We start from the raw sequence: 23,819 nt of genomic DNA, 5'->3' as shown, positions 1-23,819 counted from the left end.
CTCTATGTATAATGGGTCACCAGTTATTAATGGAGGTGTGGCTTGAGCACAGTGGGCGGGCCAAACCATCACCCATGAAGAAGAGTCACACATGACTTACCTTAAACAGTTCAAATTACTTGAAAGGGGGCGTGTTCTGAACAAGTAGGTGTGGTTAACATAAGGGACATCTCAATATCACACATAGAACACACATTTTAAGTTCCATGTAAATCGGATGATGTTTGTCATACAAGGTTGATTTCCTGTTGCAAGCAGGGAGCGCTATGACCAAAGTTCAACTTTTGTTTATAGATAGAGAGAAATTTTGAGTGTAACTTCTTTGTTTTTCTTTTAATAACTTTTCATCTCCAAGGTCTTACGATAGCACAGACCAAATATAAAGTTGATCGGATGAAATCTCTAGGGGGCGTTTGTTAAAGTACGACATGTGGAAATGGCCCATAACACACTAATTTTGAACTTTCAATAAAAAATGGCGGATTCACTGTTGAATGTAGGGTATTACTTCAATCAGCTTTTTTGTAAGTCTTGACATGATACATATGCAAATCAGATTTTGTCACGTCACGACATCAACTGTACTGTAGAGAAAACCTTGTCAGTCCTAGTTTTTTCTTTGATCTTGTATTCCTTACTTCCTGCCTCTCTGCCGGGACCTACGCTTCAAAACCTGCTGCCGTTGGCTGCTGTTCCGCCAGTTCTACACCACTCAGCAACCTCCTTGCCCGGATTCTATAGACAGAGAGAGTTTGGACGCACCACCGCTTGACCACCTCAACCACTTTCCAGTCTGAGTCCTCCGGTTCAGTTCTGTTATTGGCTGCGTTAAGTACCAGACTTTCATTAAGCGTTTGTAATTGTTACACTGTGTCTGCATGTGGTTCTCTGTGTTTTGGGTCAGCGCCTCGGCCGTAACAGTGTTATCATGTATCATAAACTTACCCTTTGTAGTTAGATACACTAGCTAGCTTGATAATATTTTATGTCTTTGCAGGTGCCAAGCATGAATGACAAGTCACAAGGTACGAAGGGGTATGTCAAGCTGAGGGGTCCATTAATTAGAAGCAGTGCATTTTCTGCCAGTATGATGATATAAATACAGGAGTGCTTGTCCAACACTCTAGGTTAGAGGCTTATAAGCTCACTCTTTAGGTAGTTCAAGAGAGAGCCAATTGGAATGATGGGGACTATGTCCAAGTACAAAGGCAATCGCAGAACTGAACACTAGAAACAATGTGCACAGAGAAGGCAGTCTGCCATCACTCCTGTCACTCAAATCCAACTAATAAGGTTGAAATAGAATGTGCAAGAGGCTGCAATGCACATACTTTAAATACAGGACAGTAAACTGCCAAAAAGCGTGGACAGAAAAAAAGAAAAACAGAAACAGCTGAGCCATACCCCTCAACAGCTGGTTCTTTATTTTCATTCAATCCCATACAAATCCACTGGATTAGAAACTGTTTTTTCTGCTAAAAAGTCAATGGCCAGCCACTGTACCAGATCAGGACTGAGAATGCTGGTAAAGATCTCAAAGATGCTGTGGAAAGGTCCCATAATACTGCACTGCAGACAAGACTGAACACCTGGTGATGCACATGCAACTGATTTGAAATACCTCAAATCTTGCTGGAGAGAAAATGTGTTCTACGCTCTTCAAGAAACTACCGCTAGCAGAACTGCCAAAGAACCTTTTCTACAAAGGTTAAGTCTTCTTGAGCTGATCAGCCATTTTGATGTGGAAACACAAAACCAAGCATACCTTAATATGGATGACATTGAAACCACTTATTTCAATTTGATTGGTTCAGAAGTCTAAGAAAGTCATGTACCTGCATTTAGCAGAAAATAGCTGAAAGAAATAATCCTCACTGATTTGCCACACCTGGTACACTGCAAAAATGAACCATCTAAATGCAAGAAATAAAATACCTAATTTGAGAAGTAAAATACTAGAAACAAGTCAATTTATCTGCCAGTTCAGTAAGATAATTACACTTGATAAGATTTCTTGAAATAAGAAAAATTATCTAGGCATGAGAAAGGTGATAAATCTCTTGAAATAAGTGCTAAAACACTCATTCCAAGCACTGTATTAAGTCAAATAAACTCAAAACTAAGTTGTCAATTCTTCTTTCAGTGTTCTGTCCTTTCTTAATTTTAGTGAAAAGCTCTTCAAACCAGAACCACTAAACAGGATTATTTCTCTTGATTCAAGACTGTTCATTATTAGCTTGTCCAGCTTAAAATGAGATAAAGCACAGATAATTGTCAACAATGTATTTATATTTGGGTTTGAAACAGTGCCTTCTAACACACTTGTTGCTTTTCAAAAATAGTACATGTTCAGAATTATGAAGGCATTGCAAGAAAACAGAAAACATTGGAGGTAATTATGGCTATAATGCAAGTTATGTGTTACATTATTTATTATGTCATCATTACTGAACACTGAATTACCTGATACTCAAATACAGAAAAAAGTATTTTAACAGTTTCAAGTTTTGTGTTCATACAACCACTTGTAACATTTGTTTGTAAACCTAGTTAACCATCGTTGGCATTTAGTAACATTCAAAAATACATTTTAGTGCAAATAGAAAATATGTGGCACGAAACAGTCTGATTTGAATGAACAAACAAAAAGGCCATCAGTGATTACTTCAACAAAAAGTTAAGATTCTCTCATACACTAGAGTATAAAGTAACAAGGCAGTGAAACATTTAGTGCCAGTTGTATTTTAACACTATGTACACCTCTACTTCCCAATAAAAGCTTTCCATTCTGCCATGGCTTTTTTGTATGAGGTTGTCATGTCTCGCTCATGAATAGAATCCAGTAATATTTCTGTCTGAATGACAGAGAGGAGGGTTGCCACACACTTTGGATAGGTAAGATGCAGAGTGTAGTAGTAAGCCATCAGATAAAGCAAACCTTCACAGAGGTCTTCCTTGGCAAATGTGGTGATAGGAGTGGTTCCAAATGTGACAAGACAGTGGGACCCATCAAAGAGCAAAACTGGGGTGATGAGTTGTCTCTTCTGAAGGTAGATGGTGGGATCTTCTGTTGGCTAATAATAATAAGAAAGACAAATTTATTTAAGGGTACAACAGAAAAACCTTAAGACACCACTATGGTGGTATTTGAAAGCAAACGTCCTTTTTTTAAGCACAGGACCAAAAGAAAAAGCCAAAGCATGACTGTCAATGAAATCAAGAATGGCTCTTTCCTTAGAAAAAGTTTAGGACACTACATCTTTTAGGAAATGTTAGTGTACTTATAAGAATAAGAAATTAAAAAAAAACAAAAAAGGTAAAATATAAAGTAAAAGACATACTAGCAGACAAACAGTAAGGGGGCATGTCCACAGAAAGCGCTTTGAATCTCGAAAATATAAATGCCCGGAGTGCATTCGAAGTGCACAGATGTTACATAACCAGCTCCTCATCTGAAACGAGTTGACACAAGCTGACAGCGGCGATAATGGTAAATATCAATGCTATAATTATTTCAATTGCTCTAGGAGTGAATCTTGATAAAGATCCCACTGTGAGGACAAGTGTATGGGTCTACAAGACCTGGGGTCTGGTGTCTGATTTTGATTGGTAATTTGGAAAAAGCATGACAAGCAGCGCTCCTCTCCAAAACGTTTAACTAATCTCAACTTGAAGCGCTCTGCCTAAAAACCACTAGCTGCCAGGAGGGCTAAAAATTCTAAATGCCTGGGCTGGAAAGACTAGCGCTCCTAGTGGTGGCTCAAAAAGTCCTTTTTGTGGATACACCACTTAATTGTTCAACTCTCACCTGAAGGACATGAAGCAATGCCTCACTGGCATTTCCCAACTTCTTTGGTGGCGCAGTTGGTGAAGGAAAGAGGGTGGGAAGTGCCCTGAACAGAGCTGTGGCATATTCCACTAGAACAGAACAAATACAAATTCTATACTATAAGATTCCTCTTGATCACAAACATCTTTATTTTGTCACTATGAAGAGTATTATCATTTTGGGTTTATTTATTCAGCATAACATATTGGCAACATACACAATATCTATCGCTCCCATCTAAAAAAATATATAAAAGACCAAGGCACTTGTCTATAGGAAAAAAAGGAGAGACATACACGATATCCATAAATACCTAAATAAAGGTACCAAGGGGACCCCCACCAACCCTAGAGGGGGCATATAATGTAAGTCCAGCAAAAAAGCACAAAAGGACATTAAAGCAAATGTTTTATCATGCTTTACTCCAACTTGTCAGTTTAATAAAAGCCTTTTAATTTTGTGCCTTAAGCGCTTAGATTTGTTCTCAATCTTTTCAGCGCTGTTGTTTTTGTCCTGAGTACTACATAAAGCACTCCAGTTCTATGATTTTTTTCCTTATCACAGCCACTGAAACATCTACACAGTATTAGATACACAGCCAAATGCCGTACCTGCATCCAGGTTCATGGGTGGCTTCATCACTTTCTTCGAAACACCGTAAAACTGCACCTTGGCACAGAAGTCTTCCCATCTCTTCTTTACTTCATCTATGAATGTACTGTTGTCCTTATTCAGGATCCGTCGCAGCTCACTCATCACCTGTAATGTAATGAGTGTTAAAACCTGCAACAATGGATCACTTTTTTTGAAAAGCTAAAATAACATCAATTGCTTACGTGATGAAGATCCTTAAAACATGGGTAGGCATTGAGGATCTTTGTTGGCCTGTCCTCTTCTTTCATGGCATCACTGTCGATGAAGGCTCTTCTTGCTTCAAACTCGAGGTCAAGGATTTGGGAGACTGCATCTTTGTTGGGTTTGGTTTTCTTGAACATCTCCTGCAGAGTTTTGTAATGTCTGGCCTGCATGATCAGACTGTCTTTATCAGCTGAAATAGAGAACACAACTCAGAAACAGGTTTCATGTGAATCTGAATGATAATATAGGTTGTGTGTAACAACTAAGAGCATTAGAGATGCACGAATGGGTTGGCACGTGACTGGAATTGGTTTTATTTTGAACACAACCAGTCAGATAACCTGTTGAAATCTGTGTACATTTATTTAGGATTTATTTTGAGAACTGTCTGAATGACCTATGTCCTAATGCAATTTTGAAGGAAATTAGTAAAGCAATTTAAGTAGTTATTGATTATTATTAGTGATAACACACAATACATTTCTCCAATAAAGAACAGAAAAACAATGTTTGTGTGTACTGTAAATTAGTTCTTAAAAAGGAAAACTAAAACAGGTCAGACTTACTGCCTAAGAAATTGCAACCACTGCATCTCTAATTTAAAGTGCAAAATATATTGATAAACAAAACCACCTTACTGCAAATCCCCACCAGTAACAAAGCAATGTTATGCATGTTATTAATTAAGTAACACATGCCCTTTCTGCTTTTTAGAGAGCCAAATAGATGAAATCACATGAGAACTCATCTGTAACAGATAATATATTAAAACAGAATCAGAATTGAACTAAAAGTATCAGTGTCTGTATTATATTATGATATCCAAAACAGCCCAGGTGATTTCCTAGTCTTCATGCCCAAAATTGTTGTAAAATTACACTATTCCAACTTACGTGAGCTGTGGCCGTCATCAGAACTGCTCCCAGATGTTTGATGCAAAATAATCGTTGATGCACCACTTGAATCTGCATCATAGTCTTCTCTGTCACTCGATGAGAAGTCGATGCAACACTTTTTCTTTGGCTGGCCCCTCTCTGGTGTGGGCCCCTGCCTCTTTTTAGGGGACTTCACATTCTGCAGCCTCTTGTGAAGATTGTTGTAAATGCTCACCTGTGTTATTAAATGCCATCTTTTTATGTTACAGATAAACCACATCAGTCAAAATAAATTTGCAAACAAACATATTTACCACAAATGTAAATCACTTACATGCTTCATAGTTGTATCTTTATCCTGTAGCATGGGATAATATTCCACAAGTCTCCTAGCCATTGAAGTGACTTCATGCTTGGAAGGGTACCGCAGCTCCTCTCCTTGCTCACTGGCTCTCAAGATGGAAATCATGCTGGTGACAGTGTTCCTCACCAGTCTGCATCTCAGCTCTTTAGACATGACACAGTCCCTTTCTCTGCCAGTGCGGGCCATCTCAAAGTAGTGCTTGCGAGCTTGCTCTAACTCACTGTCTGTATAGACCACATATTCTGGAGGACTGGGAAGCTGCAGGGTCTTCTTTGGACTTTTCATTACCAAAGGAGAAGATGTCTGGGGGAAGATTGGAGGCACTCCTCTAGGTGAAGACACTGTTCCTGCTTCACCAGGGCCAGATTTGTCTGTTAAGGTGGCATTCCCATCCTACAAGAAAAAAACAAAAAGTACAACGTTTAAAATTTAAACAACAGACTCCGTTAGACACCATGTGTTGTGCTAGGTTTTTTAGAGCAAAGTAGGTAACCAGCTACCTCTGGGTTAATAAGAGCCCAAACTCGTTTCCTCCTGAGAAAGTGTTCCGGCCCAGGAAAAAGATCTCTCAAATCATCACGACTGAGGGTGTGAAGCAAGGCCTCATCAACATTGGCAGCTACGAGACAGTACAATAATTAAAAGCTTGTACGAACAAAAAGAAATAACCATGTTTTTTTTAACTTAAAAATGTACTAATATTTAACATGACAGGTCAAAGTATACAGTACTGTCTAAATCTTTTGGTATATCTTGTCCATGACTTAGAGTAAATTGAATACAATTTAGACATTTAGTGTCTTGAAATTGAACAAAAGTTTAAAATAATTTTGTGTTGAGAGCGTATTTACTTATCTAACAACACACATTATTATGCATGTTTTAACACCTAGACAGAGCATACCATTTAAAATTGATGCTGTGACATCATCCAGTTCGTCCATGATTGTCCCCTCTTTAGGTCCCTCTACTAGCTCCTTTATCTGGTGGGGAAGACAATCATAACTTAATGACACAATATATTTAATAACCATAAGATATAACTGCTTATCTCTAGTTTATCTTAGGTTACGTAAATGCGCGACACAAATAATTTGTTAAAAAGTCGGTCTTCGGGTCAGTTCCAGTAGTAAGCTACAGACGAGAGTGGATAAGGCGAGAACTGTGTGTCGGCGTTGTTCAGCAGTTGTTGGGTTTGTGAGTGAAAATGCATCAAACATGCTAAGGCATATCCAACGCCATCATCCAGATGTGCCAATCAACGAAACAAGACAAAAAAAAATTGTTATTAAACAATTTTAATAAATACATTTGAGCTTCATTGAAATTGGTTTTGTGTAAATTTTTAATAATTGAGCAATGGAAAAATAATTGGTAATTGAAAAATTAATCGTTGGATTAATCAAAATTGAAAAAAATTATTGCTAGATTAATCGTAAAAACTAATAGTTAGAGACAGCCCTGTATCAACATACAAATCATTTATGCATGTATCTACAAATTAACCTGGTTATTATTCATTGCATATGTATAGCGCCACAACAATGCAAACCCTAATTTATGATTAAGTGCATGCAACTCAGCAAGAAAGTAACGTTATTACATTAATAAAAATGAAAAACAACAGATTAGCCTACTTCTATGGCTGTCACATCCAAGGGTGCGTTCAAAAACTATAATTTTAAACAACAGCAGAAAAAAAAGCACATTATGCAGTCTGCCAGCTAAAGAGATGTAACGTTAGATTGGCTAATATGTATTAACAAATATATGGTTGATCCGCATCACAGTTCATTTTTGACAGACCAAGTGGCAGAATGTTCTTTTTTTAAACTCAGGATGGCACAAAGTTAGACTGAAGAAAAAAATTGTGTTTGGTTAGCACTTGTTTGGTTACTAATGTAAGGCAGTTGTTAAGAGAGCTGGAGAAACGTTTTCCTATTAGCCTGTTGCAATATAGCTATCTAAGTTTGGGAGCGCTACCTCGTGTTAGCTGAATATAGCTAGCTGACCATGTGTGTTAAACTAGCATAGGAATTAGCATTAGCAACATTTCTCACTGCACTGTGCAGCACTAAAACCAAGAAAGATAAAATATAAATTTGCTGATTTAAGTATTGCTGAACCAGGTTGCAGCTTTCGTAATAACTCAAATTCAGTAAATGTTCAATAAAAAAGCATACCTTGTGTAATGTTTCTTATCTTAATAAAGAAACTTGGGTTCGTCACGAAACTTATTTATTAGCACGAGTCCAGAGGATACAGATACACCGTCATATTTGCTTCTTCTTCTGATGACATTCAATGCACCGACACACATCTTGAGGGTACATCATATCTGCAGCCATCTGGTGGCAGGAGGTAAAACTACAACTCTTTAACTTATCACTACATCCCCCTTTTCCTAGAGATGAACACATTGCACATTAACTCTTTTACCAGCAATCTTATACTAGCAATTTTATCTAGCAGTCTTTATAATTATTATAAGCAGTTTGAATCTGTGCATTATCATTTTCCTTTTAGCACTCATATATGACTATGAACTATTTTTTTTTTTTTTCAACTTAACAGTACTTGATAACAACATGAACATTAACCCAAATTTCAATGAAAAGGATATAGCCCATAGTCCTTATAGATTCAGCCTGTCAGGTGCTTTGATAGTGCGCGATGACCTTCTCAACACGGGCAAGTCAGTCTCTACAGCTCTCTGGTGAACATCCTGTGGTGGATCATCTGATGCTGTGGAGCCTGGATCTCGCAGCGGATCTTCATCAGCCTGTTCTTGCCAGGTGTCTTGTGTTTTGAGTAGACTCTGTCGATTTCTCCTGAGGACTTGACCATCTTCGGTTTTAACGTTGTAAGATCTTGGACTCACTTCCTCAAGAACAGTTGCTTTCTTGCTCCATGTGTTGGAATCATGTATTCTTACTGTGTCATGCCTAGCCAGTGGTACTAAGCTCTTTGTTGACTTGTCATAATTTGCTTTTTGTCTTTTTGTAGAAGTCTTTGTTTTTGTTTCACTTCCTTCTGTTTCTGTTCAGAGGTGTATGGAAGTGTGGTGCGTAGTCTGCGTCCCATAAGAATTTCTGCAGGGGACAGGCCATGCTCAAGAGGCGAAGCTCGATAACTCAGTAGAGCTAAGCATGGATCTGAATCACTTTCTCGTGCTTTCTTGAGCAGCTGCTTGACTATGTGCACACCTTTCTCTGCCTTTCCGTTTGATTGAGCATACAGGGGACTAGAAGTCACATGACAAAAGTCATATTCTTTTGCAAAATCCTGAAACTCTTTGCAGCTATAGGATGGGCCATTGTCACTGTACACAACTTGAGGAATCCCATGCCTGGCAAAGATAGATTTCATGTGCTTAATCACACAGGCCGCTGACATGTTGGGGAGCAGCGCAATCTCTGGATAGTTGGATAGGTAGTCGATTACAAGCAGGTATTCTTTCCATCCAAGTGAAACAAATCAGTCCCAACTTTTTGCCAGGGCTCGTCAGGTATTTCTGTGATTACCATGGCTCTTTTGGCTGCTTTGCTTGATGTTTTAGACATGTAGCACATCTTGACACCATTTTGTCTATATCAGCATTTATACCTGGCCAATAGATTGCGGTTCTAGCCCTTCTCTTGCACTTTTCCATGCCTAGATGTCCTTCATGTAATCTTTTCAGCATGTCTGGTCTCAGAGACTGAGAAATGACTACTCTGTTCTTTCGCAGCAGCAGTCCATTAACAAAGCTCAGCTCTCCTCTAATGTTATAGTACTGTTGACACTCACCCCGTGGCCACTCTTCTTTTATCAGCCGGATGACTCTCTGCAGGACGACATCCTTCTTGGTTTCATCAGCGATGAGCTTGGATTTCATGTCTGTTATGGGCAGTGTCTCAGTGGTCAGGTTCACATGAAGATCCACTTCGTTTTCCGTGGAACATCCGGCCTGATCCTCCCTCTGTGTGGTTGCCCTAGACAGAGCATCAGCTAACACTATGTGCTTTCCAGGTGTATAAATCAGGTCGAAATCATAGCGTTGTAGCTTCATCATGAGCCTTTGAATGCGTGGTGACATTTCACTGAGGTTTTTCTTGATGATAGCTATTAGCGGTTTATGGTCTGTCTCTGCTACAAACTTTGGCAGGCCATACACATAGCCATGGAACTTCTGGAACCCGTACACCAGCCCCAAACACTCTTTTTCAATTTGAGCGTAGCGGCACTCAGCACTTGTCATCGTTCTCGACGCATAGGCGACAGGCTTCCAGTCTTCTCCACATGCCTGTAGTAGAACAGCTCCAATGCCATCCTTTGATGAGTCGGTGGATATCTTTGTCCTTTTTGATGGATCAAAAAATGTCAACACTGGCTCTGTTGTGAGAGTTGTTTTCAAACGGGACCATTCTGCCTCATGTTCAGCTGTCCACTCGAACTCACACCTTTCACGCAGTAGCTCTCTTAGGTGCACAGTCTTCGAGGATAAATTCGGAATGAATTTTCCAATGAAATTGATCATGCCCAATGCACGCAGCACACCTTTTTTGTCTTCCGGTCTTGGCATTTCCAGTATTGCCTTAATTTTGCTTTCGTCTGGTTCAACACCGGCTGGTGACAGCTTGTCACCCAGAAAGGTGATTTCCTTCACTCCGAACTGACACTTGGATCTGTTCAGCTTCAGCTGATACTTTTGGACTCTCTGAAGCACTTTGATGAGTCGTTCATTGTGTTGCTCAAGTGTGGATCCCCATAAGATCAAATCATCAACATACACACGCACGCCTTCAATGCCCTCTATGATGTGCTCCATCGTTCTGTGGAATACTTCTGGAGCGGAGCATATGCCAAAAGGCATTCTCTGGAAGCAGTAGCGGCCATACGGTGTATTGAAAGTGCAGTACTTTGTGCTGTCCTCATGCAGTTTTAACTGCCAGAAGCCTTGAGAGGCGTCCAATTTACTGAAGTATTTGGCACCGGCCATCTCGCTTGTTATCTCATCTCTGGTAGGTATTTGATAATGTTCTCTTTTTATGTTGTTATTCAGATCTTTTGGGTCCATGCACACACGTAATTCTCCATTCGATTTTCTGACACACACCATCGAATTGACCCATTCTGTGGGCTCTTCCACTTTCTTTATCACACCTAGTGACATCATTCTATCCAGTTCTTGTTTCAGCTTTTCTCGTAGGGGAGCTGGAACGCGCCTGGGAGCATGGACGACTGGCTGTGCATCATCCTTCAATTGTATCTTATAGGTGAATGGTAAAACTCCAAACCCCTTGAAGATGTCTGGGTACTGGTTCACTATTGACTCAACACTGGTCTGACTATTAATATTGTTAATGCAGTAAACCCGCTTCACGAAGCCTAAATTTTCACATGCGGTGTCACCTAATAATGAGTCATGTCCCTCCGGGACAACTACAAACATCAGGTGGTGCGCTTTTCCTTTAACTTGCACTTTCAGTCTGCATGCGCCTTTTATGTCAATGTTATGTCCATTGTAGGCTTTAAGCTTCACTGAGCTGGGGTGGATGCGTGGTTTCACCTTCATTGCTCTGATGTCACACTCACTGATTAATTTGCCTTTGCCCCTGTGTCTAACTTCAGCGGAATGACTGCGCCGTTTATCTCCAGTGGCACAATCCACTTGTCCTTTTTGGCACAGGTTGCACTCGTGCACTGTTCAATGTCTTTTGGCTGTGCTGCCATGCTGTCTTCAGCTTGCGCTACCATCCAGACAAAGAACGAATCCTCTAGCTCTGTTTCCTCCACTGCGTGGACTTGTTCACTGCCACTCTGTTTCCCTTTGGAAAGCATTGCTTAGCATAGTGATTCTTCCCTTTGCATTTGCTACACATTTTCCCAAATGCAGGGCATTGTTTTGGTGCATGCAGATTGCCACATCTTTTGCATGAAAACTTCCCTGTGACATTTTGTTGTTTATTCGTTTTTTTCAATTTCTGCATTTGTTTTACTGGAGCTACGGGCACTGTTGCACTCTCCTGTTCCTTCTGTGCACTGAATGTTTTTGCATGCAGCTTAGCCAGCTCACTCGCATTGCCAATTTTAATAGCCTCAGCCAACTTTAATTCAGGCTCTCTCAGTAACCTCTCTCTCACTTTTTTTGTCGTGCACTCCGAACACTATTTGGTCACGAATCATTGAGTCTTTCAATTCTCCGAAGTTACACGTTCTTGCTTTCAATTTCAAGTCCGTCACAAAAGCATCAAAACTTTCAGTTTGCGATTGCATGCGGGATCTAAACACATACCGTTCGAATGTCTCATTCCTCTTTGGTGAACAGTGGTCATCAAACTTTTCCACAACTTTGTCAAACTGTTCCTTGTGATCTCTTTCAGCAAACACAAACGTATTAAACACCTCCACAGCCTGAGGTCCCGCGACAGTGAGAAGCAGTGCTATTTTCCGCGCGTCTGGCTTTGTGTCCAGTCCCAGTGCTTGCAGGTACAAGTTGAATCGTTGCTTGAACGTTCGCCATTCACAGTCCACATTTCCCGTCCAGTTCAGAGGTTCAGGCGGTTTCACACTTTCCATGACTTCTGTCGGACCACTCCTGGTACCATGTAATGTTTCTTATCTTAATAAAGAAACTTGGGTTCGTCACGAAACTTATTTATTAGCACAACGAGTCCAGAGGATACAGATACACCGTCATATTTGCTTCTTCTTCTGATGACATTCAATGCACCGACACACATCTTGAGGGTACATCATATCTGCAGCCATCTGGTGGCAGGAGGTAAAACTACAACTCTTTAACTTATCACTACACCTTGTATCGTGGCAAGTCGCTCACCGTGGCAGAATTTAATCCAAAGTAGTTTGTCTTCCAACGTAACGGACGACAGACGTGACCACGGGAGTAGAGGGGACATGTGTGCGTATCAGTTAAAATGTAAATATGACAAAATTACAATCACAAAAATCAAACATATGTGATAACAAGTGTATATGATTCAAATGCACTTTTTTATTGCCAAATTGCATAACTATTTACGTAACTTACACTGTGTTTAAGAATGACCCCCCCCTAACTTCTCATTTGGTATCAACCAAGCCAATGCCAGTCAGAGCCCGCCACGAAGTGACACTTTCTCCTGTTTCACGGGCTGTTGGATGGCTGCAGGTTTTGATTTGTACATCACGCTCTCGTTGTGCTACATTTAGTTTGCAAGTATAATATTTTTTTGGCCATGCTGTGTTAGCAATTCATGATTTTGCCATTAGTGTAGATTTTTATTGGGCTGAAACATTAACCGTCAGCTTTCATTAGCTAGCTAGCACTTTTTTGGACTAACATCATGGGCTGCTGGAGGTGTGTTATTTGCTTCGTTTTTGTTGCCTTAACATTAAAGTCTCTATTGAGCCATATTAACACAGCACATAGTCGAAACCCAGATTTTCGTGTTATATGCGGAATTGATGGATGTACCGAAGAATACAGAGTATACAACTCCTTCTACTACCATATCAGACGGACACATGCTATGTATCTTGCTACTGGGCACCCACCCGCCAAATGGATGACAGTCACTACATCTGAGCCATCTAGGGTTGGAGGAGAACATTTTGATATACCAATTTTTTTTGACTGTGCCACTCAAACAAGAGGGATGCAAAGGACCAGCAGTGAAGTGAGCACAAGTTTCAGCCGAAATGAAACGTCTCTGCTAGAGCTTGAGGATTCTGAGAGTCAATATACTGATCATCAGGTAAGCTTTCACTTTGACTATCTTGCATATTATAATAAAACAATATTAATTACATTGTGGTAATTTTTTAGTACTGTATGTTAATGCAGCATTAGACTGTTAACACAAACCCGTCACTTCTCATTTAAAAAAAAAATGAAATACTTATGTATAGAAGGAAAAACTGAAATATATAACACGTTAGTCAGCAAGTCTGAACTCTTATTGTATATTAACATGTCTTTACAGGAATGTGCTGGTGCATCACCTGAGGCTCTTACCAGACGTGCAGCAGCATTTGTCATCAATGTCCGGGAACAATGCCACCTGTCCCAGGTATTACCCTAACCCAGAACTACAAAGAGATTTTATGTTGACACACTCTTAAAACTGCTGGGTTAAAAATAACCCAACTTGGGTCATATTGGTAACCAAGTGCTGGGTCAAATATGGACCGAGCCAACGCTGGGTTGATTTGACCCAGCAGGGTTGGGTTATGGTTCTGACCCAGCATGTTGGGTTATATTTTCTACCCAACAATTGGTTAAAATTACCATTTTGTTGGGTTAAAACAACCTAAAATGGGTTAGAAAAATATAACCCATATTCTGGGTTATTTGCATTTTTTTTTCTCACTTGATTTTTGCATTAAGAAATGTATTGATGAAATTATGAAATAATCAAAAACATCCCAGCATTTTGTTTTATTGTGTCAATATATTTCACTTAAGACAAAATTCAACATTACAATTCATTTCAGTTAACATTAAAAGTATAACAGAATACAAATGTAATTTTACATTTTTAAATTTAAAACATGTGATGATCACTTATTACATCACTAAATATACAAAAAAGTCACAATTTCATTGAACTTTCAAACCAACTTTTACATTTTAAAGAGTCCACACATACACACTTGATAAATAACATCCATGTCTGAGTGAGATCTGGTTTCGCAAAACACTGCTCCAACAGACACTAGTTGACCACAATGTCCAAAAGAACTACTTCCTGTCCCTGTTCTACAGGTAACTAATGAGATGTCTCTCTGGAGATAAAACAGAGACCTAAACACACAGGGTGAAAACAGGATCTGCAGCAATGTGCAGTACAACAACAATATGGTGTTTTTAGAAAATGAAACCATGGAAACCTATTCTGGTAAAACCACAAAATACAATTAAAAACCTGAAAATGACAATATTATATGGGCGTTTTAACTCAACCGTGTGCCATAAAAACTACATAGTAGCAATCTGAGCTCGCATTAATTTGACAGCGTTTGATTCGTGTCCTGGTATCTGAAACACAGTGGTCTGGATGAACTCCCAAACTGTAGCACAAGGTTTTGGGAAACCGACATCAAACACAAAAAACGCCTTGAAACAGACGTCCACAGCAGCCAAAAGAGACGGCTGCTCCAACGCTGCCCCATTCACAATGATGAAAGCTTGAGAGCACTGATGTCCTTCCCCAGCATTAGAACGTATGGGGGCTCTGTGCTGGATCTCATCAGGTAGTCGGCCATGTTGGTTGCAATCTGAGCAAAAAACAAACAAAAAGAATGAATGAATACAAATATAATATTCTTAATAAGCCTTGGTAGCCTAGCCTAGTCAATAAAAGACATATCAACATGAAACAGAACGCAAGGAAACTAGATTAATCTGATATAGAACCTCATTATATGAGCTGATATCCAATAATCACATTACTGGATATGAAAACAGTAAAGGCTGCTTTGGATGTGACGGATATTAAAAGAGACGTCTGAACTCACAGGCTGGACATGGATGAAGGCCCGGCGTGTCTCCAGGCTGCTGGGACGGACAACTCTTTTCCCCAGTCTGTACGGTGCAGCTGGGAGTAGAACCGGCAGCAGCTGCAGGGCTATATCGCCTTGTTTGTCTGTAACAATTAATAAAAATGCAAAAAAATTAAATGCATGCAATATTAAACATCCGTAACTAACCTGTGCAGCATAGATTTGGACAATTTTTTTTTTGTGAATTCATAAAGGTCCAATCAACTATGCCGGGCTGATTTAGCACCAGGTCTCCAAAGCTGACTGGACTGTGAACTAGAGGACGACAATGGGACTAGAGCTGCACAATAATTGCAATTTTATGGAAAATCGTATCATGAACTAGGGGGGCGCAATATTTGTTAAAGGCAAAATATGTGTCAAACCGTTGTAAAATAAAGTACTGTGGTGCTCCCGGCATACTGATTGTATCCTACAGTCTAAAAAATTAAACAAAATATTTGTTTGGTACCTCAAAAAGAAAACAACACTTCAATTTTTTTTCTTCAATGAAAATGAAAGTAATTATACAATTCTCTGATATCGTTAGTCATATCGCAACCGCAACATAAGTCAAAATGATCGCAATTATATTTTCCTAAAATCATGCAGCTATAATTATAACCCAACACAAATCTGGAGTCCACCAATAGGCTGCTAGTCCTGCAAGGACGTCAATAGGTTTTATAAGAAAACACAGAACGCACATAGAGCATCCAGTTAAACACCTTTTTAACACCCCCCCCCCCCCCCCCCCCCCCCCCTCTGTCCTTACGGGACAATCAACTGGAACTGACATAGAATTGGATTCAGTGCGTCAAAATACTGGAAAAGCCATTTCCCAACCCTAACCACCATCAGGTATATAAAGGTGTTAACAAGATCTTTTTTAAATGTAAATACCTCCTGAGAGCGAATCTATGTTGGCGAGAAGGTCAGCTGTTTTCTCTTTCTTGGCCATGCAGATGATCTTGGCTGAGAACAGAGGGTTCCAGTTCTCAGTCAGTCTCCCAGAGGACTCTGGATGTAATACTGAGAAATCCTGAGAAATCTAAGTACAGTAGAAGGCAAAGATGCAAAAGAATATGTAAGACACAAACAATGACTTAATGGTTTTAAGTGATTTTGTAAGAGTGTAGCTCACCATGCCTGGAGTGTCCACTAAGCGTGGGAACTCTGTGATAATGTCCAGCAGTGATGTGGTCCCATTAGAACGGATCCACTGGGCCCGATGGAGAGCAGTCTCCAACATGTGTTGGCCAACCTGGGACTGGGGCCAGATGTTGTTTTTCAGCCACTCCGTCAACTGGATGGCCCGCTCTGGAGTTATAGTTGGTTCTGTGATGAGCAGAGAAATGAGTAAGTTCTACCAAGTTGTGACATATTAAGACATCTCTTTTTTGAATCGGGTGGGCCGGTTTCCCATACAAGGATCAAGTTTAGCCCTAGACTACAAACAAAATGAAGAGTTATGTAAAGAGTTGAATCTCTAGATATGAAACTGGCTCCTACAGTTGAAGAAAGAAGTACGTTACAAACAGGGTAGAGGACAAGTCAAATTCACTTCTAAATGGAGGAGCAAGACGTATTGCTGTAGGCTACCTGGCAAAATGACCCGGGTGTGTTGTGGCACTTGTGATGTTAAATGTACCCGTCTGCCAGAGTGGAGCCTTTTTCTGACATTGCGGAGACGCTCTTCCAGAAAGCCTGTTGCGGGTTTATGACTTCTCCCTGGGGTGAACCATGCATCCTAAAGTTTAGAAGTAAACACAAATGATTTAAAAAAATAAAAATAAAAAATTCAAACACTTTAGGTAATAACTAGTCAGAAGCAACTCTGAAATTAAGAGCTGAAGTTAACATTAGAATAAAGCTGAGCCAACAATTGATCAGCTTAGCCTTGCCTTACATGTCCAGCCTGATTCTGCACAAAAAGCTGAAACGTGGGTGTTGTGTTGTAAGGTGTAAGCCCATGATTTGTTAGGGCAACTCCCTTCACTTTACCGGCAGTATCAACACATGAAGCCACCCTGTCTTGAGAAGCTTGATGTTTTGTTGTTTAACTCACTTTGCATTATCTTTGCTATCTCTTGGTCCTCTTTCTTTTCCTCACAGCCTCACTCATACACGCTGCTCTCACTGCTCGTTTTCCTTCTGCAGCCACACTGTCACTAATTTAGGGAACCTGCATACTTCTCTCCTAACAGGAGGGGGTAGCGATTAACCCCCCTATCCCATGATACATTGCTTCTTGAAACCGTCACAGCCCTAGTAGAGGTTGTCACATTTGCTGTAGGTCAGTTCATTATTTGGTTATAAACTTACATAGCCTGTGCCTTGACAGTCCCTCAGGCATGGAAACTGATCCACAATGGACGATGCCAGCAGAGCCTTTGCACCTGAAGATGGACTTTACAACAATATGCATTTTATTAGCATTAAACACTACCACAAAATACAATATATTGACAGTTAATTCACAGTATATAAAATTTAAATAAACCAAGATTGCACTAACTGATCCCAGATCAAAAGGATGAGATAACTAGTTTAGATGCAATTCACATTAGTAAAACATTATTGTAAAATAAAAATAATCTGTGTGTAAAAAAACAAAACTTACTTCTCTCCAAAGCGCTCAATTAAGTGGGACACAAGAATCCGGACCATGGAACATCTTTCCTTAATTGATATATGATTCTGTTCCTCAAGACCGAGAACCATGCATTTTCCATCAGTTGTCTTGTTAAGGATCTCACGGATATTCTATAAAAATTATTAATGAACAGAGAAAGAAAGTATATAAATATATATGAAAATCATGACTACTGTCCCCAAATCAAAGTGAAGCTTTGAAAAAAGCTTCTCACTCAATTAAAAATAGGATATTCAAGATAAACCATGAACTTACAAATGTTGCTCCTTGTTCCACAGAAACTCTGTGTTGCTCTGGAGGTGATTCTGGGGCTGTTGTGCCGGCAGCCGTTTCGGGGCTGGGGCATGAATCCTTAAAAGTAAATCAAAGAAATGAAAGCTTTATTACCATGTTCCATTCCATAAAATGGTATAAATTGGTTTAAATGCTTTTTTCAACATGTTTTATTGCTTAGTATACTTACTAGTTGATATAACTTTTCTACAGCAGTTTCAGGTCTGATTATAGATCATATTACTAAGATGGGTTGCAATAAATAAAGCAGCGCATGTCATAGTTCTACGCAAAGAGAACAGAGAACTAGAGAACATTACCAACTATATACAGTATTCCCTACATTACATTCTATGTTCAAAATAGTCTGTATTTCAACGAAATGTAATGGTGATTGTTGTTTTCGTTGTGGGACCTTACAACATGGAGGGGGTGATAGTCATCAATGGAATCAATGTCAACTGCCTCAATTGCTGAGGTAGGAAACACGGTGAAGGCAAAATAATGCCTTTCAAAGCCTGTTGTTTCCCAGTTTTTCACAATGACTCTGACTTTTGAGCTCATGACTACAATTCTCTGAATGGTTCCAAAATTAGGCTCACCATCAGGAGAGTGAGATACCAGAAGTGTCATTCCTGGCCTGTAGCTAGTACCCTTGTACCTAACCCAAGATGGCACATAAACTTCTGTAAAAGCAGGAATTCCCTCAAACCCACTCACCTTCCCAAATCCTCTATGGTACCAAGCAGTGTCACGCATCCTGGCCCAACTTCAAACTCATGGGAGAACATTTGGCCAGACAGCAGAGTGTAGCACATCATTATCTGATGTCTGTAGGCCTGGGTTTTACAAATATTCCTAAAATTGCAGGTCACGTGGCTTACTCGTTTGAAAAACCCATGCTTTGCTTCAAAACGCATAGACCAGAAGTGAACTATGGGCCCCAATTTCCTGATGGCTCTCGGATAATGAAGCATGAAATGATGTTTAGGCTTCAAGTGTCTGTTGGGGTAGAGGTCTAAAAAAAGACAATGGTGTTCCTGAATAAGATACCCAAAAAGATGATTGCCCCATGCGTCAGTGCAGGAGAAAAGATCAACTCCATACAGCACAGTAATGAAAGGAACAATTCCCAGTGTTGGTTACCCTCTGGAACCAAATCCCCAATCATCAGCGGCAGCAGTCTTAGTAGACACCAAGTCTGTGATGCCGTTTGCCTAAGGGCCCCATCAGGATTTTTTAAGTCCTGGGGTTTGATGGCAGATGGCTTGTTGCCGCCATCGCAAAACCCATAGTCAAAGCTGGTCAGTCTATAGTTCAGCTGCTCAAGGGTTATGAGTTTTTGCTCTATCAATGAATTGAGCACAAGCTTCATTTCAAAACCACCAACTCCCTCAAGGATGTCGTGCATTACATCAGGAGCTACGTTGTCCGTTACATGGTAAAACTGCAACTTGTTCAGAGCACAATCTCTTTTGATGCCAGTTTCAGTTGAGTTGTTAAGAAGGGAGTCTGAGTTGTAGTTCCCCTTATCACGCAGTGATGAGGGATCCTCAACAGTTTGCGCCCTCAAAACCGCTCTGTGTGCCCGACACCATCGACACACACTATTGGCTGAAAAGCTTTCTGAGTAACCAAGGATGCTATTAAGTCCAAGGTTATCCCCACACACCTGTGCCACTCCAGCCTTCACAGTGCCTTTGAAAAGTGTGGTTTCAATCTGAACACCATTCAGTTCCAGGTCCCTAATCTCATTCACAATTGGCTCTAGAACAGCATTCATTCCATAGGTTTTCACATCATCAGTCTTGTACACTGCTAACAAGAACTGAGACTTCAGGCTAGACAGATACTCTGGTGGCAAGCATTTAATGGTGAAATAGATAAAACCAAGCTTGTGGACTGATGTTTTAGAGCCAAGTGGATTCACCATCTCACAATCATCGTTGTAAAGTACCAGTGGAATAGAGAACTCTTTGGAAAAAAGAGGATTGGTACAAAGACTGTGCCATCTCTAAAATCCTGAATGGCAGAAGTTTCACGCTTTTTCCAATCTAAGATTTTCTCCATTGTTCCCTGACTTTCCAAGATAAGCTTCAGCATAGGTTTTAGTGGAACATACTGGAAGTTGTCCCTAACTGCAACTTGTTTCACAGTACCCTTCTCACGATCAGTTTCTTGCATGTAGGAAAATCCAGGGAGAGGTACTGCTTCTGGCTGTACAAAGTATCCAGACTGGGTGAAATACTTCATTTGCCTGTACTCTGATTCAAAGCCCTGAAATGGTTCAGCAGCTACTGCAAATTGCTCTAGCAGTTCCTCTGCTTTAAGAGACTCAGAGTGGCCTATCTCTCTCAAAAAAGAGACAGTTTTTCTCTTTAGACTACCAACTACATCTCTGATTAGACTAGATGTGTTTTCAACAACATCCCTAATCCCACTATATGTCTGTGACGACTTAGACTTCAACCTAGCTAAGAAGAGTGCAACTCTGTCTTTGATGTTGTCATCCTCTAATTCATCCCATTCCTCCACTGAAGTCTCATTGCAATCTACCTCACAGGTTGAGAAAGCCACATCACTTTGTGGATCTGCAGACCTGTCAGGAAGTTCAACTGAAGAATTGTCTTCCTCTGTTCCAACTCCAAACTCACAGCATGGCCCAGTAGGTGTCTCCTAAACGATCTCATGTGATTAAATGAGCGATGGCACCCAACTTGAGCGCACTGGAAATATGTTGATGTGGAGTAAACATTATGTATCACTCTCAGGTGGCCAAAAAAAGTTCTTATGTCATTGCCTGAAGACCTTCCACACTTGAAGCACACGTAACCCATTTGTGGAGACCTATGACTCTATGCGTACCTCAAGCAACGTTTTGAGCTGGCGTTGAAATTTTAGCCGTGGCCCAAGGAGCGGTATCAGGGAGTTCAAGTTGTTTCCGTCCAAGAGATACAAGCACTCTTTATCAATCTGCTCAGCTGCAAAACACAACATTAATTGTATATGTTACCAATAGTTACTTAACATTTTTATTGGGTTGACAAACACATAAACATGTATAAAGCAAGCTACTCTGTATTTATTACCAGCTGCAAGATGGTCTTTCCCTAAATTTGTTTTAAACCCCCCATAATTAAAGTGAGTACTTCAGAATACCTTCAAACGCAGGAGCAGCTCAGCCAGATTCCATTCAACAAGTTTCTCCTTCACAAATCATCCATCTGTTAGAAATAAATAGAGACATTTTTAGGGTCACATATGATTTTGCACTTATTGATTGTTCTATAGGTTATAGCTCATCGGCCATTTTGACCAAAATAGTAGCACTAACAATAAGAAGTACTATCAAACCACTAGAGCGCTCATGTTGACCCTTTAGATTCAACACTGTAATCTCTCATGCTAAACACCCAAATGAGAGTCTAGGATGATCAAATGAGTCCAAGATGTAATTTGTTTTTACTATAATTATGTATTATTAATATGGATACTAAAGCATACAGTAAACACTATAACAGTGTACATTCACACTGGTACTTTTCTGTAGGGTAATAACCATTGCATTTTTAGATTAACCTAGCAAAGAATATAAATATTTTACATACTCTATAACAGAACTAATGCCCAGCCTCAGCAGCCCAGTGGAGTCCGTGCAGTACAGACTAACATCCCTGAAATCATTTGGCACTTTTAAGACTGCAAATCAACACAAAACAGCTAAATAATTCTGTTAAAAATCTTAAAACATAATTTTCCCCATCCTATTGAAGCATGTATACCCTAAGATACAGCAATACATATTTCCATAGTAGTCTTCAGACCACAGGTTACAAAGTCTAGGAATGCTGATCCATTGTTAAAAAGACTGAATGTGAGAACAAGCAGATAGCTGCTAGTGCTAACTTTAGGTCAACAGTCTCAGTTTGCCAGACCACCACACTCATCCTACAACTCAGCAAAACAACAGAAAGTCATTATGTAATCACATGATTTTAATCACAATAACAATTTCACACTAACTTGATTAGCGCTAGCTAGCTAGCTATATGCTGAGTCACTGCAGGCAGGCTGTTAGCTAGCTAGCTAGCTATATGCTGAGTCACTGCAGCCAGGCTGTTAGCTAACATTACCATAGCTACATATTAACAACACAGAAGTAACCCTAAACACAAACATACCTTGTAACTGTTAGACTGCTAAACATAAGAGAGAATAAGTCTATTTACTTTATCATTGTTCTGTTTTGCGTTATTATCAGGTTTTATAGTTTTAGAGCTCAAGCCATATAACGTTAGCGCTAGCTAACGGTCATTTTTCCCTGCGTCATCCTCATTGTCAAGTGTGTCATGACGTGCGGGACGCTAAATGACAGCTACTGTACTCATAATGTTAACGTTATATTGTTAATTAATTCCATGTAAGGAATTACGAAAGAGGAGAAGCAGTTAGCTAGCAGATACAAGATGAGTTTGAGCTAACAGCTAGCTAATTGCTAACGTTAATGTCCTATATCGCTAGCCTTATAGCTCGCTAGCTAGCGTTAGCTAAAGTGAGCTAACGTTACGGTTAACCATACAGACAGCTACGTTAATGGCTAACATTACCATAGCTAAATATAACAACACAGAAGTAACCCTAAACACAAACATACCTTGTAACTGTTAGACTGCTTAACACATAAGAGATATCAAGTCTGTTTACTTTATCATTGTCCTGTTTAGCGTTATTATCAGGTTTTAACAGTTTTTAGAGCTCAGGCTATAACGTTAGCGCTAACGGTCATTTTTCCCTGCGTCATCCTAACGGTCAAGTGCGTCAACGGCTACTCATAACGTTAACGTTATATAGTTAATTAATTCCGTGTAAGGGTTGTAGTGCGTTTACAGGAACCAAGTTGTCTGGTTATTCTAACATATTTGTATATTTTGACCGCTTAAAGGTTCCTACCACTTACCGGGGCTGTGGTCGTCGACGTCCCGGGGCCTTCTGTCCAGAAATGGCGGCAGAATGAGCCGCTCCGGTCTGACCCATCGTGTGGGTCACAGTCTTTGACCCAACGTTGGTTTAAATCAACCCAACCTATGACCCAACAGCCCTAACCCAGCATTTGGGTTACTAAAATAACCCAGCGTTTTTTAGTGTGTACCCTTTTTAATTCACCAGATTAATTACAACTTAATTATATTATATAGTGGGTGGTGATGGCACAGTGGACATGACACAATGCCTTGGTGTAGGAGACCTGGTTCAATTCCCACTGTGATACATCAACCAATGTGTCCCTGAGCAAGACACGTACCCCCTAGTTACCCCAGAGGCGTGCGACCTCTGACATATACAACATTTTGGATAAAGCGTCAGCTAAAGACATGTTTTGTAATGTTATTCAAAAGTACATTTGAATGGGAAACAAATGACAAAATGAAGTAAATCTGG

At 40.0% G+C, this 23,819-nt stretch overlaps 2 protein-coding genes across 2 annotated transcripts; both read right to left on the bottom strand.

Moving 5' to 3' along the window:
- Positions 1-1,534: 1,534 nt before the first annotated feature.
- LOC116684910 (uncharacterized) lies at positions 1,535-10,907 on the bottom strand. The gene is made up of 9 exons (XM_032510289.1): positions 9,642-10,907; positions 6,831-6,909; positions 6,427-6,545; positions 5,897-6,319; positions 5,581-5,797; positions 4,666-4,877; positions 4,441-4,588; positions 3,809-3,918; positions 1,535-3,074 (listed from the first exon to the last, which is right to left on the bottom strand). The coding sequence occupies exons 1-9, from the start codon at positions 10,905-10,907 to the stop codon at positions 2,763-2,765; spliced, it is 2,886 nt and encodes a 961-aa protein (XP_032366180.1). The 3' UTR covers positions 1,535-2,762.
- A 4,175-nt stretch (positions 10,908-15,082) lies between these two features.
- On the bottom strand, positions 15,083-18,508 carry LOC116684900 (uncharacterized). The gene is made up of 8 exons (XM_032510282.1): positions 18,352-18,508; positions 18,075-18,217; positions 17,777-17,861; positions 17,054-17,201; positions 16,596-16,789; positions 16,355-16,502; positions 15,428-15,555; positions 15,083-15,187 (listed from the first exon to the last, which is right to left on the bottom strand). Exons 1-8 carry the CDS (start codon positions 18,451-18,453, stop codon positions 15,083-15,085), a joined length of 1,053 nt encoding a protein of 350 aa, XP_032366173.1. The 5' UTR covers positions 18,454-18,508.
- Positions 18,509-23,819: the final 5,311 nt, after the last annotated feature.

The sequence above is a fragment of the Etheostoma spectabile genome, unplaced genomic scaffold (genome assembly GCF_008692095.1).
Source record: "Etheostoma spectabile isolate EspeVRDwgs_2016 unplaced genomic scaffold, UIUC_Espe_1.0 scaffold00569390, whole genome shotgun sequence".
NCBI classification, from domain to species: Eukaryota; Metazoa; Chordata; class Actinopteri; order Perciformes; family Percidae; genus Etheostoma; species Etheostoma spectabile.
Note: the sequence above shows the minus strand (reverse complement) of the source record. Positions and strands in the feature narration are given on the sequence as shown.

What these genes read in the sequence shown, in the direction of transcription:
- LOC116684900 (XM_032510282.1), bottom strand. Translation starts at nt 18,453, where the DNA reads ATGCCCCAGCCCCGAAACGGCTGCCGGCACAACAGCCCCAGAATCACC. An exon ending in GCAACATTTGTAAGTTCATG is followed by an intron (nt 18,218 to 18,351) that starts GTTTATCTTGAA and finishes TAATTTTTATAG; the next exon opens with AATATCCGTGAGATCCTTAA. An exon ending in TAGTGGACACTCCAGGCATG is followed by an intron (nt 16,503 to 16,595) that starts GTGAGCTACACT and finishes TACTGTACTTAG; the next exon opens with ATTTCTCAGGATTTCTCAGT.
- LOC116684910 (XM_032510289.1), bottom strand. Translation starts at nt 10,907, where the DNA reads ATGGCCGGTGCCAAATACTTCAGTAAATTGGACGCCTCTCAAGGCTTC. An exon ending in CACAGCATCAATTTTAAATG is followed by an intron (nt 6,546 to 6,830) that starts GTATGCTCTGTC and finishes ACTGTCTCGTAG; the next exon opens with CTGCCAATGTTGATGAGGCC. An exon ending in CATTGCTTCATGTCCTTCAG is followed by an intron (nt 3,075 to 3,808) that starts GTGAGAGTTGAA and finishes TATTATTATTAG; the next exon opens with CCAACAGAAGATCCCACCAT.